Source organism: Mandrillus leucophaeus, unplaced genomic scaffold (assembly GCF_000951045.1).
Source record: "Mandrillus leucophaeus isolate KB7577 unplaced genomic scaffold, Mleu.le_1.0 Scaffold116, whole genome shotgun sequence".
In the NCBI taxonomy this organism is placed as follows: Eukaryota; Metazoa; Chordata; class Mammalia; order Primates; family Cercopithecidae; genus Mandrillus; species Mandrillus leucophaeus.
The window spans coordinates 3,489,955-3,506,818 of record NW_012099876.1 but is presented as its reverse complement, the minus strand read 5'-3'; the positions used below and the strand labels follow the sequence as shown (position 1 = coordinate 3,506,818).

The window sequence follows — 16,864 nt, the reverse complement described above, 5'->3', positions numbered from 1 at the left end:
TGTATTAAGTGTTCCTGGGGTCTTTTTCCTTCTGTAGTTTAATTTGGATGGAGTGGGGGTGGGATGCCGCCGTCAACTTAAAGTCATGAAATATTTTCCTCAAACAGTATTCCTTTTATTATCCCCAGACAATCGTTAGAGGAAACAAACCCTGCAAGGAAACCTCCATCAACGGCCTGCTAGAGGATTTTGACAACATCTCGGTGACTCGTTCCAACTCCCTAAGGAAAGAAAGCCCACCCACCCCAGATCAGGGAGCCTCCAGCCACGGTCCAGGCCACGCGGAAGAAAATGGCTTCATCACCTTCTCCCAGTATTCCAGCGAATCGGATACTACTGCTGACTACACCACCGAAAAGTACAGGGAGAAGAGTCTCTATGGAGACGATCTGGATCCCTATTATAGAGGCAGCCATGCAGCCAAACAAAATGGGCACGTAATGAAAATGAAACACGGGGAGGCCTACTATTCTGAGATGAAGCCTTTGAAATCCGATTTCACCAGATTTTCTGCTGATTATCACTCACATTTGGACTCACTGAGCAAACCAAGTGAATATAGTGACCTCAAGTGGGAGTATCAGAGAGCCTCGAGTAGCTCCCCTCTGGATTATTCATTCCAATTCACACCTTCTAGAACTGCAGGGACCAGCGGGTACTCCAAGGAGAGCTTGGCGTACAGTGAAAGTGAATGGGGACCCAGCCTGGATGACTATGACAGGAGGCCGAAGTCTTCGTACCTGAATCAGACGAGCCCCCAGCCCGCCATGCGGCAGAGGTCCAGGTCAGGCTCGGGGCTCCAGGAACCGATGATGCCATTTGGAGCAAGTGCATTTAAAACCCATCCCCAAGGACACTCCTACAACTCCTACACCTACCCTCGCTTGTCCGAGCCCATAATGTGCATTCCAAAGGTAATGTTTGCTACCTCCTTTCCCTGAAGTGTACAAAAACCTCCACAAGGGTGGTGCTGGGCTGACCTTTTTATACGATCAGATTGCCAAGTACTTGTTTGCCTTTTAAGGGAAAATTAATATCAAAACCCACCCTGTCTCCACTTTTGAGGCCCCAGGGCAGAAGATTTAGGATAAGGCATATATATTCATTAAAATCAAAACCTATCTTTTGGGCCCTCCTACCTGGTTTCTCATTAAAAGGCAAATAAACTTATTTATTTGAAAGATATTCTGATATATGAGTGATAAATATGATGTGACTGTATTTCACTAAGTTTCCTGTTAAGGAGTGGATCAGTCATATAAAATCATAGAGCATTAGATCAAGTCATACAGTGGTTCCTATATCCTGGCAAAGTTTGCATGGACCTGCCAGAAAGGAAAGAAACTCAGGATGACATGGTAATTTTTAAATAAAGCTAATTTTATTCAACTCAGGGGATGGTCCTTCATATTAAGAGTATGTACTTTTTACTATATTTGATTTGAAATATTGGTTTTTGTAAGAAATTTGGGGGTGACAGATGGTTGCTGGACCGCTGGAGCATTTTTGTCTCCTTTTTACTTTGTTTTGTTGTAATTCCTCTTTTAAATTTTGTTTAAATGTTAGCAGATCCAAGTGTGCTTTCAAATTTGACTGGTCCATGATATCCTAAAGTTTGGAAATCACTGCCGGAGAAGTTACTGAAACTAAATCACAGACAAAGGTCTATGGGTCCAAAGGTCTAAAGTCTTGGAAACTTCCTTTGAGAATGTGCAAGTGATTTATTTTTCCCTGTCATTTAGAAATGTTTTTGCTACCTTACCTGTCCAGCAAAAGTGAACATGGAGCATTGGGTGTGGATTGTGGATTACACAGAGGTCTTGAAGCAGGTGAGAGGGACGTGCCTTCTCACAGGGCAGTCATGTACCTTATTTATACCAAACTCTCGACAGTTTGGTGAGCAGCACAGAAAACTCTGCAAGCCAAGCCTGCCTGCATTCACCTGCTTTATTGATTATAGATAGTCGATATTTTTCCTTTGCTCCTTATTTCTCATTAACCTCATCTGAGATGTTGAGGAGAAGTCATTTAAGTGTATTGTTGGAGCTACTTCAGCCATTCTTTAGAAGAAACAAAAAAGCTACCATCTTAGTTCCCAAGATATAGAATTAAAAACAAATTTTGATAAATGAAGGCCTGAGATATGTTCCCCATTTCTTGTGCATATCACTTGTGCATTTCTGTGAGTGATATGGAATAAATAAGTTAACATGTTCGATAGCTGAATTGAGTTACATCCTCAGGCTTTGAACATTGGTGGTTATTTTTTATCTAAGATTTTGTGTGTGTGTGGCTTACTTGCATGTTAAGCTTACTCGCTTACTTGTGTGTTAGGGAGTTGTTTGGGGTCATAGTCACAGAGAAAACATTGCCCAGATGATGCTGCTTTTTGGCCCTGGAGGCTTATTTGGCTCCTCCTGGATGTTGGAAATGAATATTGGGTGGGCTACACCTGTCCATAGTCCAAATAGTTTTAGAGGTCAAGAGTTTTAGAGCTCTTAATTTGGAGTTTCAGTCTTCTCTCTTTTTAAATTTTTTTTTTAAAGGATGAACTGGTATCCCTGAGTCCACATTTTCACATAGCATGGGCTTTTGAGATTTAATGTCACCGCCAGCAATCCCCGTGCACTCATTTCCTAGAAGGGAAACTGAGGCCCAGAGAGCCACATGACACACTTACAGTTTCACAGTTAGTTGTTTGCAAAACAAGGACAATAACTCAAGTCTGGTGTTTCTCTTTGCTCAATATTTTCCTATTACTTGGATATATGTTATTTCGGGGATTCAACTGCATTTGCCAAGAAAATCTGTGAGAAGTCCCAGTGGCCACCAGAACTTTAAGTGATAGAAGAAGGAGGGTGAGAGGGGTGATTCACTTTAATTCCCTGCAGGTTCCCTCTATCCTGCAGACTTCCAAGTATAAGACAAGGCAGACCTGCCCTGAAATCTGGTTCTGCCAGCCCAGACACAATGCAATGCACAAACTATTACGGCTCACCAAAAAGAACAACAACAACAACAACAAAAACCGCATATTCACTCATGGGAACTTCTACCAAGGGTGTTCAGCCCTTATAATCAGAAATACAAAGAAGCAAACTGCTGCTCCATGTTTCACAGGAAACTCACGAGAGATTCATGAGCAGGTTTTGTGTTTTGTGGGAGGATAAGAGGTGGGAAGCAGGTTAGTAATTAAAACGTTTACTTGATTAAAAAGATAACATTTCTCTAAAAAGGCCGCGGTCCCTGTGTCTTTAGAACTGTACTCTTAGAAAGTACCAATCACATTTGGATTTCCAGCTGAGGGAAGAAATAGCGCTAGGTCACGACTCAGATGAGTCGGCCTTACATTGCAGAGACTCCTAGAGGAGGCTGGGTCATGTTCTCACCTCCAAAAATAAAAGGAAGCACAAAACTTGTGGAAGTCTCCAGATGAAGCAGAAATGAGGAGGGTCGTGTGTATGTGTGTGGGTGCACGCACGCACAACTGTGTTTGACACACAGTTTTACATTTTGTCCTGAAGAAAAAAAAAAAGATTAATGTTAACCCACAGGAAAAAAAAAAAAAAAAACTCCTTCAATATTATCTACCTACTTAATTTCCCTGCTAGCATGACAGGAATCAAGAATGTTATGAGTCTGTTGATGTTGGCCTCCTCTCACTACATTTAAGTGTATTTTGCTGGAACTAAGCAGATGAAACCCTGGGGTTGGGAGGGTGGGAAACAAAGCCAACAAAAACCATATAGCACCATACCCACCATAAAAATAAAAACTGCCAGAAGTGGAGAGAGAATGCTTTCCATCCTCGCCTGCAGACAAATCTGCCTTCCAGGGAAGGAAGCTAGCTGGAGAAATTGTCACCATGTATTTGACTTTGCTCATTCCTGTGCTCTCCAGGGACCAGGCAGCCACCTACTTGTGTCTTTGTATTGGCCCAGCACATCCGTTCCTTGCGGCAGCCACTGAGAAGTCCCCAGCATAAAAATCCCACCAGTGCATTAAGCATTTGCTGTGTACCAGATACATGCCATGTTTTTTTGAGCCTCACAGATCTGTAAGGCAAGAATTCTTGATCCCTTTATACATATGAGGAAACGGGTTTTGAGAGGCTCAGTGTGCTCACAGCAGAGCTGGGATTCAATTCTTTGGGCTTAAGCCTTTCACCAGATATTGCATGCATTTCCAGTAGCACAGGGGCAGCTTCTGAGGGTGCAAAGCCTGCAACCTACCTGATTATAAGCTCCTTTTAATACCTGAAGCAATGAAGTTGCATTAGCAGTTAATTAGCAATTAATTTCACAATTAGGTTGCATCATCCCCTTTCACTCTGTGGCACAGTCCACCACCTTGACACTATGAACATTTTGGACCTAGTAATTCTTCACTGTGGGAGGCTGTCCTGTGCATGATAGGATGTTTAGCAACATCTATGGTCTCTCCCCACTATATGCCCATAGCATCCCTCCCTCACTCATAACAACCAAAATATACCCAGATACTGCCAAATGTCCTACAGGCAGAGGACGGTAAACTTGGCCCAGTTAAGGACAACTGTTCAATAGCTATCATTTATCAAGCATGTTTTGGCAGTTAAGGGTATGAGTTTTGGAGATAAACTGCCTGGGTTTAAGTCTTGACATTGCCACTTACTAACTGGGTGAACAAGTTGCTTAACTGTGACTCCATTTCTTTATCTACAAAATAAGGATAAAGACAGCCCATGTCTCATTATATAGTATGAGGGTTAAGTAAGTTAATAAATTACAGCATCTTAATTACTAATATGAGTAGTCTACACATCAGTCTACCTGTGGAGCATGTAGATGAATGGTGGCAGTGATGTGAGGGTTACTGTGTTCCAAGCACTGTGCTAAGCATTTTGCAAACATGACTCAACTTAGTTTTTGCAATTCCAGAAGAATTCAGAATCACCTCTGCTCTACAGTTGAGGAAGTTGAAACTCCAAATCTTTATGGACTTCCCCAAGTTTATAAAGGCAAATAACTGAATATAACTGAATCAGGACTCCAAACGAGGTCCCACTGACTACAAAGTCTATGTGTTCCAGAATATTCTCATTTCCACAGAAGAAAATCCAGGGGCAGAAAGGTGGACATGAAGTCTCCAGGCCCAGACACAAATCCTAGAGGCAGCCTCACCTTGCTGGTGAAGAACGGGTGGTGACTGACAGGTGGATTTGCAGTGCCCATGGAGTGCTATTTATTCTTCCTGTTCTTGGTAGGATGGAATCCTTGAGAAGTTCCTTAATGTCACCCAGAGTGTAAACTGTGGGCAAAAGCTGGAACTATGGGCTGTAAAGGAAGCATTAGGTACAGAAATCCCTAAGGGACTCACATGCCTTTATTCAACCTTAAGCGGTAGCCTTGTTTGATTTTTTAAAAGATAATCCAGATTTTCTCACCCATTACAGAAAAATGCAAGTTCTATAATCAGATTCCCTGGATTCAAGCCCTTACTAGCTGTATGATCTTCTCCGTGCATCAGTTCCATCATCTGTAAAGTGTTTCAGTACCTACTTTGAAGTTGTCCTGAGGATTAAGATTAATAAGCCTAAAGGAGTTAGCACATGGCAAGCACTCAGTGTTAGCCATTATTCTCAGGAATATTCTGGTTAGAAGACACATCACCCTATCAGCTAACACCAGCCATAGGAACGTTCTCTCTGTGCCATCTTTTACATATTTTCAAAATATGGGAACAAATTCTGTCACTCTGTGCAGCCTATAAGTACAACTGTTCTCACTTTAGAAATGTGAGTCTCAGAAGGCCAGAGTCACAGAGTCACTGTGTGACTTGCTCACCGCCATGTGAAGCTTCAGCGACTGAGCTGGCCTGAGGACCCCAGTGCCACCCCAGTGATTACTCTGCTCTCTAGAATGGAAATAAAATTCTCAGGCTTGCATGGAAGCCAGATGCTAAACAAGCAAGAACTGACATAGCTATACATCTCCAACCAACCCCTCCACTTCACCCCTGCCATCTCTATAAGGCAGGAAAAGTGACCACAGCTGCAGCCTAGGATATCCCAAACAGATGGCATAGTAAGAAGTTCTGAGTGAAGAATGAGGGATGTGCTAAGTGCAGTGGCTTACACCTGTAATCCCATTACTTTGGAAGGCCAACATGGGAGGATCACTTGAGGCCAGGAGTTCAAGACCAGCCTAGGCAACATAGTGAGATCTGGTCTCTACAAATAAAATTTAAAAATTAGCTGGGCATGGTGGCACACATCTGTAGCCCTAGCTACTGGGGAGGCCAAGGCAATCCTTTGAGCCCAGGAGTTCAAGGTTGCAGTGAGTTATCATTACACTAGTACACTCCAGCCTAGGCAACAGAGTGAGACCCTGTCTAAAAAAAAACAAAACAAAACAACAATAAAAAAGGGTGGAAAGAAAAGGATGGTGTGATTTCCCAGCACTTCCTTCTGAGGTCAACAATACAATGTATTTTCAGTGCTTAGCTATCACTTTGCTTTCCCTGGAAGGAAAAAGCACTTGAACCAGTGGGCCCAGTCTTCCCGCATCAATAATTTAATGATTCACTGTTCTTTGTGGTACTTGCTATGTCCAGATTCAACCACGGCTCCAACAGCAAAACAGCAACTTCTTTTCTACTGAGGATCCCTGCAGAACTCCGTTCAGAGATCCATTCGGGGCTTGATGGGTTATGGAATGACAGTGCCTAGTGAAAACTGATGGGCTGCACCAAAAATCTGACGGGGAAAGAGAGAAGAACTTGATCCCTTAATATAACAGTGGATATATTTAGATTTGTTTTCTTTACCTATAGGGTGTTCATTAAGGCTCATAAAACATCCAAGGACTGACTGAGTGCACTATCTCTAACATCTGTCCCTTCTGATGGAGACTTTAGGTGTCCTTTGCATATGAATGGACACTTCTTCCCATGAATGCTCTTGTGACTCAAAGTAAATTGTATTTCGGTCATTATGAATGGGTTTTCCCATTACCAAATTAAAAACAAAATGAATTTAACCTAGCATTGTCCGTCCCTACCTCTCTCGGAGGCCCTGACATATTTGAACAATATTCTGAGGCCGCAAACCAATCCCCAAAGACGAAAAGTCCCTCCACATCACTGCAGGCGATGACGGATCGCAGGCCAGAGCAATCTGCTCTGTCTCACTGCTCTTGAATAGAAGATGCATTCTTTGAGTTTGAAGCAGCAACTGCGGGGGGTTAATTGGATACGCCAATTCAGAGGTGGAGGAAGAGCCTGGAATACCCGTATGCCTGAGCCTGCACATCTCAGATTTATTCAATGCTTCACATAGCTAGGCTTTGCTTGTTTGTAGGGTCATGACTTGTCCAGCTCTCAGTGTGCATTTGCAGGGCACAACCAGAGAGACAGATGAGTCACAGGGTTTAATGAATCCCATTCCCCTAATTGCCAGTCTCTGTCGTGTCCCTACAGAGAATGTGAGTTAATGATTCTCTCCAGACCTCTTACAAGCAGTCGTTTTCCCTTCCCAAAGCCAAGCCTGGTCCTGTTAAATTTTCTTTTGAGTCAAGTCAGGACAATTTAAGATGTCCTTTCCATGCTCAGATAATAGAGGACTGTGATTCACTTTTATCTTGCATTTGATTTATGGAGAGCAAGCAGCACCCAGCCTGGCGTTTTCATTTTTGAGATGAGCAGTCTTTGTTTTATTGTGCTCGGAAAAGGTGTATTGGAGCATCACATTCAGGCTCTGGAACCAGCTGCCTCCCACTCCCTATAACTCACCATCTTTCACGCAACATTCCGAGGTCCTCATTCTGTGGGCGCAGACCCACACCGTGGCCGTGCCCACACACCCCAGTTGAGCACGCTCCAGCCATGGCCCCCCTGCCCTCACAACAGAAGGCCACAGTGACAAATAGATGCTGCTGCAGGATTTTTTTTTTTTCCTTCTCTTCTTTCTCCCACCCTTCCCTCACCAAGGTTTTTTCTCCCCCCAGCCTTGGCATAAAATGGTCAAATTATGTTCTACTGCAGAATTCAATTTCACAGTTCAGTTAGGTCCTTGATTACACTGCCAAATTCAGATTAATGTGCATTTAACTAACATGGATCAGGGGAATTCTGGCTGACAGCCAGCTGTAATCGGAGCAATTGATAGCTGTGTGGAGTTTTATGCCCCGTCCACCCCAGCGTACCTCTGGTGAAATTGATTGATTAAACGAATTCATTGCTATAATTATTTATCATTTTGATACATCACAAGCCTGTGTCTGACCCTATCTTTAGAGATGTTGAGCTCATTGTAGAAAGGTAGTCTGACTGAGTTGTTAACGGGGATTATTTATTCCCTTATATAATACAACCTCTCTTTTTTGCTCTTTTTCTTTTTTGATCATGTTTGTATAGAGACATGACAAAGCACAGTTTTTAAAAAATTAATTTATATGGTATACAAAAGAGTGTCCGGAAGCTAAAAAACAAGTGTATGTTATTAGCCATTTCAAAAAAAAAAAAAAAAGAGGAAATCACAATCACGACTCCTTGTTCATTTTGTCAGTATTTCTAAAGATTCCTGTAGAGAGAATTCCTTGTTAAAATGTATCCAATTTTCAATGACAATTAATGACCTGGTAACCCTGCAGCTAAGCAGTTTAGCAGCCTGGGTGATAATTTGCAAGACGATTGATCTGGCCTTCTCTCATTACATCATGCCATATGGAAATCCCCCTGAAAACTTTGCAGACCATGGTCTCCTTTGTAAGGAGTTACTCGTTCACAAAATCACAGCACTGTTCTCTTTGGAGGGATGGGAAGAATGCCTTTGTTGTTTTTCTCTTACATTGCAGTTTCCCACCCTTGCTCTGCACCCCGTGCCCTTGCTGTAAGGTCTGCAAGGGTAAACTATGTACATAAATCTTTTGGAAATGGTTTGGATCATGGGTGATGAGAGATACATTGGATTTACTTATTAAATGTCGTTCCTTTCACTGGTCCAATTCCACTGCGTTGTGGTTTCACTAAATAATCAGATCTCAAATTCTTTTCACAATACCAAAGATAGGTCTGCTTCATTTTTTTTTTTCTAGAATGTGTTTGTAAATCAGGCCGTAGAAAAGATTGCACAGTTTAAGCTGGACTGCTTTGCACATCTTTCTCATGTATATGAACATGTGTGTGTAAAACAGTGGGAATAACAAATTCATCATTTATGTTTTCCGCCTTCCAAATATAGGCTATCACGGGAAAGACAACTTAGAACAGGACACTTACATGATTATGAAAGTCCAAGAGCGATGTGAGAGGGCAAGGAGGTCTCATCACAGAAGAAAGTTTGCACTTTCTTCCTTGAAAGAACTTAAAAGTAAGCCTGAGTGGTTTTGGAACAATGCAGATTTCCGCTTTGACCAAAACAAAAAGGAAAATGATGAATGATGTACATAGATAATCAACTCGTTTTGCTGTGATGACTACTCTTTTTTTTTTTTTTTTGAGCTCATTTCTCTAAGCCAAAACTGTTCAAAACAAACAAGCCAAAAACAATAAGAACAAAACAAAACCCTTAATTTGTCTTTCATCCCCTCTCCTAGACATTATCATCCATCATGCTCTGGTCCAATTTTTGCATTTTGCCCCAGGCTGCCCAGACATCTGGGCCCCTAGTGAAACACCCTGACCAGGCTTTATCTCTGTGGTTGTCGTTATCCCCCGCTCTGCCTGCCTCTGTTAAGACCACATCCTCCCACCCCCATCATTGACGCCTGTCTCTGTGAATTTGTCAAGGACCCAAGTACTGAAGCAATTCTGTCTGGATTTGAACCCCAGTTCTCCCTTCTTTGTAGCTTTGGGACTTTTGCATGACCTACTTAAACCCACTGTGCCTCAGTCTTCTTATCTGTAAAATGGAGGAATTGCAGAGCTTATTTAATTGTCCAACTTGAGGTTTACATGCAAGAATGTACATAGTGTGCTTAGAACAGTCCCTGGCATGTAGAAAGCACTCGACAAATATCAAGCATCATTATTCTTATAAATATTTGTTACTACTGCAAGGATATACTTCTAACAGAGCAGTTGCTTGACAGAAGAGGCCTCACGATGGCTCCTAGGAGAACCCCTGTGCATTTTAGTGAGGAGAGAATGCCCAGCCTTGATTATACAGACCAGGGAGGTGACAACGAAGGTTGGAAATGCCAAGGCAGGCAAGGGAGCCGGCTTGTGGGCCAGTGTGCTGGGTGCCCTCCCACTGGGAATGAAAGACTGACCCCGGCAGATAAACCAGGTTATGTCGTCCCCTTGGAAGTGTGGGGCTGTTTGCCCTGGATTGCTTGGGGGCAGTTTTATCTCCTTGTGCCTCCATTTTATCAACCACAAAATGGGATTTAGTTGCCCCTTGCTTGATTCCCAGAATAAAAGAACAAGACCTGTCGAAAGTGTGTGGGCTGGTGATACGCACCATCATGGAACCCGCGTGTGGGTTAAGATCCAACAGAAGGCAATGGTTCAGCACCTTGGTGGCCCCAAATGAGGTCACCCATGCATTTCTCCTTCACAGAGTCAGCTCTTTGTCCTCTGAGGGAAGACCACGTGTTCCCTCACTCGAAGTGAACAGTTCGTTCTCTGATGAGTATGCCTTGAGTTTTATTCAAAAAATTGTCTCTTGTGATACTGACTGTTCCTCAACCATTGCTTTTTTAAGAGTCTGCACCTCTTACCAGCAGCCATGAAAGACAACAACACCTTTTTGTCTCATGGCCTAATTTTGAAGATGGTTAGCTTTCAGCAAAGAGCTCTGCATTCCATCTTTGCCTGGAAATTGTCCCCTTGGTGCAGGCAGGCTTCTTCTTTATGCCATACTCCGGCTGTTAAGTGTGGACTCTGATAATGCTGCTGACAGGTGATAAGAAAGAAAAGTGGCCTAAATGAATGCAAAGTGGTGTTTGTGATTCCTGCAGGATGCAGCTTGCCCATTTTTAATATATATTCAGAGATCAATTATACATGCTTGTGGGGAATGAATTCTTTCGTTGAAAGTATGGGAACAAGTCCTCCAAGGAAGACACAGGGCAATAATGGCATCTGATGGCTCCCAGGACACACTTTCAGAAATAAAAGCCAAAAACCCTATTTCCCTTCACACCCTGCCTTGCTGACTAGCCTAGACTTGACTAATCCGAGCTTATTAAAGGAAGAATCCAGTTGTTTAACTTACACTGACACTTCTTTCTCCCCATTCCATCGTACACACACACACGCACACACACACAGATCTTCCTTGTGTAGCACAAATACAGAGGCTTTGAAAATAATCAGCTTGTTTTTGAATATTTTAACTATACATTGTTCAATATATTACAACTAAAGATACCTTGTCTTATTCCTTTGAGTATTAATGTATAGGAATATATATACCACAGGGGCATTGTATGTCTTCAATAAATGCTAGCTAGTTTGATAATATTGCAGTTACTATTTATTTTATTTTGCATTCTCATTACTGTATAAAGTGTCTCATCACTTTATGTAATAGTAACACCAAGTAGAACTTACTGGCCAGTCATTGTTTGAATACTTAGGTGTGTATTTGATCCTTTAGAGTTCACAGTGACCAAAGGAAGTAATTATTATTATTATTCCATTTTACAGATAAGGAAACTGAGACTCAGAGAGACTGATTTGACTAAAATTATCAAAGTCAGAATTCATCCCTATGCCTCTCAAAAGCATGTGTTGTCTCTGCAACCAGGGCAGGAGGGCAACTTAGCAGCTGCCCTGGTTCCTGCTGGTTGATGTCAAGGCTGTCTGAGTGGTGAATTCGCCTAGTAAAGTGTAGTGTTTTTGAGGCTGGAAGAGCTGCATTGCTCAATGTTCAGCAGACCAGGCACTGTCATTGTAGAACCAATGGGCAGTGTGGGGGTACTGAGAACGGTGCTATGGTAGCAATTTTAAAGAGCCCACTGTGTGCAGTTCTTGCTCCATGATGTGATAGAACAAGCATCTTCTTATGCAACGTGATGGGGTTGGAGCTTGAAACACCTATTTGCCTCTACCATGTCACCAGATCCGATGAGCAACATGCCCCATCCCACTTCTCAGTGGCATTTGACAGGATCCATTAGCCCTTCCTTCTTGAAATACTTTCCTCCCTTGGCTCCCGGACACCTTGCTTCCTTAGTTTCCTTCCTATAGCACTGGTCACTCCTTCTCTGCTCCTTTCTGCAAGATCCCTCTGCTATTTCTGGTATCTAGACATTGGGGTCCTCAGACCATCTCTTACACATTCAGCATCATGACTTTTAATATGAACTAAGCATTGATGACTATCAGATTCATGTCTTTAGCCTTAAGTCTTCCCTGGACTTGGAGCATGTCTAAGTCTCTTAAGTGACACCTCCACCTGGATGTCTAGTCACTCTCTCAAACTTAACATGGCTAAAAGAATTCTTGATTTTCTCTCATGTATTAGCTATCAATATTGCTGCATAACAAATTATCCCAAAACTTCATGGCTTAAAACACACTGCCTCATGAAGCAAAAAATAGTGCTGTTCAACTATTTCCCCCTAAACTTTAAATAGCAAACATTTACTATTTCACAGTTTCTGTAGGTCACAAATTGAGAGGGCTTAGCTGATTGGTTCTGTCTTGGAATCTCTCATGAGGTTGCAGTCAAGACATCAACCAGGGATACAGTCATCTGAAGGATCAACTGGACCTGGAGGATCCACTTCCAGAATGGCTCACATGACTGTTTGCTAGAAGGCCTCAATTTCTAGCTAGCTCTTAACAGGAGTCCTCAGTTTCTTGCTGCATGGACCTCTCTATTTTATTATCATTATTATTGAGACAGGGTTTCACTCTGTCACCCAGGCTGGAGCACAGTGGTACAATCATAGCTCACTTGCAGCCTTGATCTCCTGGGCTCAAGTGATCCTTCAGTTTAGCCTCCCAAAGCTCTGGGATTACAGGCATGAGCCGCTGCACCCAGTCCTTCCAAAGGATTCTTGAGTGTCCTCATGACATGGCAGCTGGTGAAAGCCAAAATAAATGATGTGAGTAAGAGACCAAAGGAACTTGCCATCATCTCTGCCTTATTCTTTGATCACTCAGATTAATTTCAATGCAGTGTAGAAGAGGACTACATGGAAATATGAATGTCAGGAGGCACATGTCATTGAGAGCAATTTGGAAGCTAATTACCACACTCCACAAGCCTGTTGCTACCCCTGGATTCCTTATCTCATTAAACACCCTGTTGCTCAGGCCAAAATCCTGATAGCCATCTTTGACTCCTGTCTTTCAAGATCTCATCCAATCCATCTGCAAATCCTGTCAGCTCCACCTTCAAATCTTGCCCGAGATTTCACCGTTTCTCACCCCATCTATGATAACTACCCTAATCTCAGCCCACATTAACTGTGATAAGCTGTTGGCATCCCTGTTTCCACTCTCGCCACCAAAGTCTCTCCTCCGCAGCCAGAGAGAGTCAGACCGTGTCGCTCCTATCTGCTTAGCAATCCCCAGTGCTTCCTACCTCACTCGGAGCAAAAGCCAACATCCTTGCCAAGGTCTTCATGATCTGCCCCTGGCAGCTTCTCCGTCCATCTTCCTTAGCTGACACTCTCCACTATAGATGAGCTTCTGCTGTTCCTCAAACACTAAGCCTGGGTCTGCCTCAGAATCCTGCATGTGCCACTCCAACTGCCCAAACCACCCCTCTTAGGAGAGGGATCTTGCTTTTTCCCTCACTCAGCCAGGCTTTTGCTCAAACGGAACGCCCTCGGAGAGTCCTTCTGTGACTACCCTATCCAAGATGGCATTTCGTTACTTTCAACCCCCTCACTCTGCTTTATTTTTCTTTATATTATTCATGACTCCTGAACCACACACTGTGTATTTATTGGTTTTCTTTATTATTATCTGTTTCCTTCTCTGGAACATAAACCCCAGGAGGGCAGAGATACCATTCATTTTGACTCTTGGTGGACCCTCCCCCCTCACACCTAAAACAGTGCATAGCACATCACAGTTGCTCAAATATTAATTTTTGAAATGAATGAATGTGCTGCATGGGAAGAATCAATTCATCTAGAATAGTGTCATCTAATAGCCCTTTCTGCAATTAGGAAAATGTTTTATATGTGTACTGTGTGATGTGGTGACTACTGAGTTCTTAAAATGTGACTAGTGTGACTGCGAAACTGAATTTTTAATTTTTAATGGATTTTTGTTTACTTTAAATCGGCACGCGTAGCTTGTAGCTACTATATTAGAGTAGATCTAGGTCCTTGGGGTGGATGGAAGGGGAGTAGGATAAGTTAACGCCATTCCATTTACACCCAGTAGAGTGACAGAGACTTTCTGGGGCACTGCATTAAGAAACAGCCTGAAGTCCAATCAACAAACCTTTTCTGAGTACCTTCTATGTATCCAGCAGTGTGTTGCTATCAGGATCTTCCAAAACAGAGTGCATTGATGGATTAGCACTTTCTGCCCTGGGCAAGGAGCATACCACATGACGAGGTGTGGTATCTTTACCATCCAGGCCTCAGCCATTCCAAGAGTGGCCAGAGCTCCTTCCTGATTCTTTCCCGGAAGTGACTGCTGGACCTACACATAGTATCATATACCAGTAATCCCCTCACTGGCTTCCCCACTCTCCTCCACAAAATCCCCTCATCCCACTCTTCCAAGTCAGAGTGGATGTTCTTTGCTGGGGTCTCTTTGGGGTCTAGCCTCATTTTCATTTCACACATACCCCTGCAAAGACTGGTCACTCTCAATTATATTTGTACTTATTTGGTGAGAACATTGCACATGTTCACCCTGTGGTTCACACCCTTAGCACAGGGAGCCATGTTTTCCCCTGTACCTACATCTGCTGTGTTATACATATGTTATACATAAATGTCCATACCAGCCTCTAGTATTTGAATTCAGAAGCATGGGAAAAGGCCTCCTACCCCGGAAGTGTCTCCCCAAAATGCTAGCTGAAAACTAATGTCCTTTAATGAGGGATGAGATTTTTCATTCCTGAACAAGAAAATAAGGCTTATCAAGCAAGCACACCTTGGATAAGATACACGTGAACTAACCTCCTACTGTGGTGCACGTGTACCAGAGAAGGCCCTTCCCTAGGTGTGGCCAGTCCTATTGGTGCCCCAGGCAGATCCTCTCATCCCGCACTGGTGATCCTCATTCTGCCAGCTGTCGGTCAGCTCACTCACCACCTGGCTGTGGCATTCAGATCTAGCATGTGAATATTCTCTATCCATGTCTGTCTTCCCAGGTGGATTATGATCGAGCACAGATGGTCCTCAGCCCTCCACTGTCAGGGTCTGACACCTACCCCAGGGGCCCTGCCAAACTACCTCAAAGTCAAAGCAAAGCGGGCTATTCCTCAAGCAGCCACCAGTATCCGTCTGGGTACCACAAAGCCACCTTGTACCACCACCCCTCCCTGCAGAGCAGTTCGCAGTACATCTCCACCGCTTCCTACCTGAGCTCCCTCAGCCTCTCATCCAGCACCTACCCGCCGCCCAGCTGGGGCTCCTCCTCCGACCAGCAGCCCTCCAGGGTGTCCCATGAACAGTTTCGGGCGGCCCTGCAGCTGGTGGTCAGCCCAGGAGACCCCAGGGAATACTTGGACAACTTTATCAAAATCGGGGAAGGCTCAACCGGCATCGTGTGCATCGCCACCGAGAAACACACAGGGAAACAAGTTGCAGTGAAGAAAATGGACCTCCGGAAGCAACAGAGACGGGAACTGCTTTTCAATGAGGTAAAGGGTGTGTTTGGGTCATCCTTTCTCTCCTTTGTAACATTTATTTCCCATTTCAAAAGTTATACACGTGCATTTTAGGACATTAGAAAAGCACCGAAAATATAAAGACAAAAATAGCGTCCCCTGTAATATTTCCTTCTAGTCTTTTTTCTGTGCACATATATGGCTGTTACCTCTATAAGGTACTTCATGTGTGTCAGCCGCTGTACTAAGCATTAATCTAGTTTGATCCTCACAACAACTCTGTGAGACAGAAAGATGTTATCATCATTTTAACAAGGAAATCTGGACTCAGGTAGGTGAAGAGACCGGCCCAGAGTCAAGCAGGTTGACTGCAGAACTAGGACCTGAATCTCTGTCTAGCAGACTCTAAATCTTATGCTACACTGTATCTGTGTGGATTTGTATATATTTTATACTATTATAATATCATAATATACCCTCCATAAACAATTTTTAAAACAGTAGACCAGGGTCAGTTTGCCAATGAACTATTACTCTTTAGGAACTTTAAAATATTTTTCCTAACTATAAAAATAATGAATTCTTCCTGTAGAATATTTGGAAAGTAAAGAAAATGTCCCACAAACATCCCAGTCAAGTAATAGCCTACATTAATATTTCAGTGTTTCCTTTCTATATATTTCTATTTACAAATTTCTTTTGTTTGAGATAATTCTCTATATATGTAGTTTCATAACTTTCTAAATTTCAATTAATATTAACATGAATACTAATAAAATTAATATCAAATAAAATATATTGAGCTGTATTACTTATATTTATTACTGTAAAATAAATTTAATGACCATTGTAATGGCCTTATAATCTTCTATCATAGATCTGTATCAAATTTATTAAACCAGTCACTGATTTAATAAATTTGAGGTAACTTTATATGTATGTAGTTTTGTGACTTTCTAAATTTCACCTAATGTTAACATTAATACTAATAAAATTAATATTAAATAACATATATTGGCATATATTACTTATTTTTATTAATGTAAAATAAAATATATTAACATATTCTATTAGCTACATGTCAAAACACACTTTTAATAATCTTCTATCATTTACACATATCATATTTAA

General features: G+C 42.5%; 1 protein-coding gene across 3 annotated transcripts in view; it reads left to right on the top strand.

Annotated features, from left to right (window-relative positions):
- PAK7 (p21 protein (Cdc42/Rac)-activated kinase 7) overlaps window positions 1–16,864 on the top strand; it is a 327,817-nt gene that overhangs the window by 282,759 nt on the left and 28,194 nt on the right. For all 3 annotated transcript variants that reach the window (XM_011998623.1, XM_011998635.1, XM_011998628.1), the window contains 2 exons: window positions 129–914; window positions 15,275–15,766. In XM_011998623.1, the coding sequence (XP_011854013.1) occupies window positions 129–914; window positions 15,275–15,766 (1,278 nt within the window). The remainder of the gene's footprint in view (window positions 1–128; window positions 915–15,274; window positions 15,767–16,864) is intronic.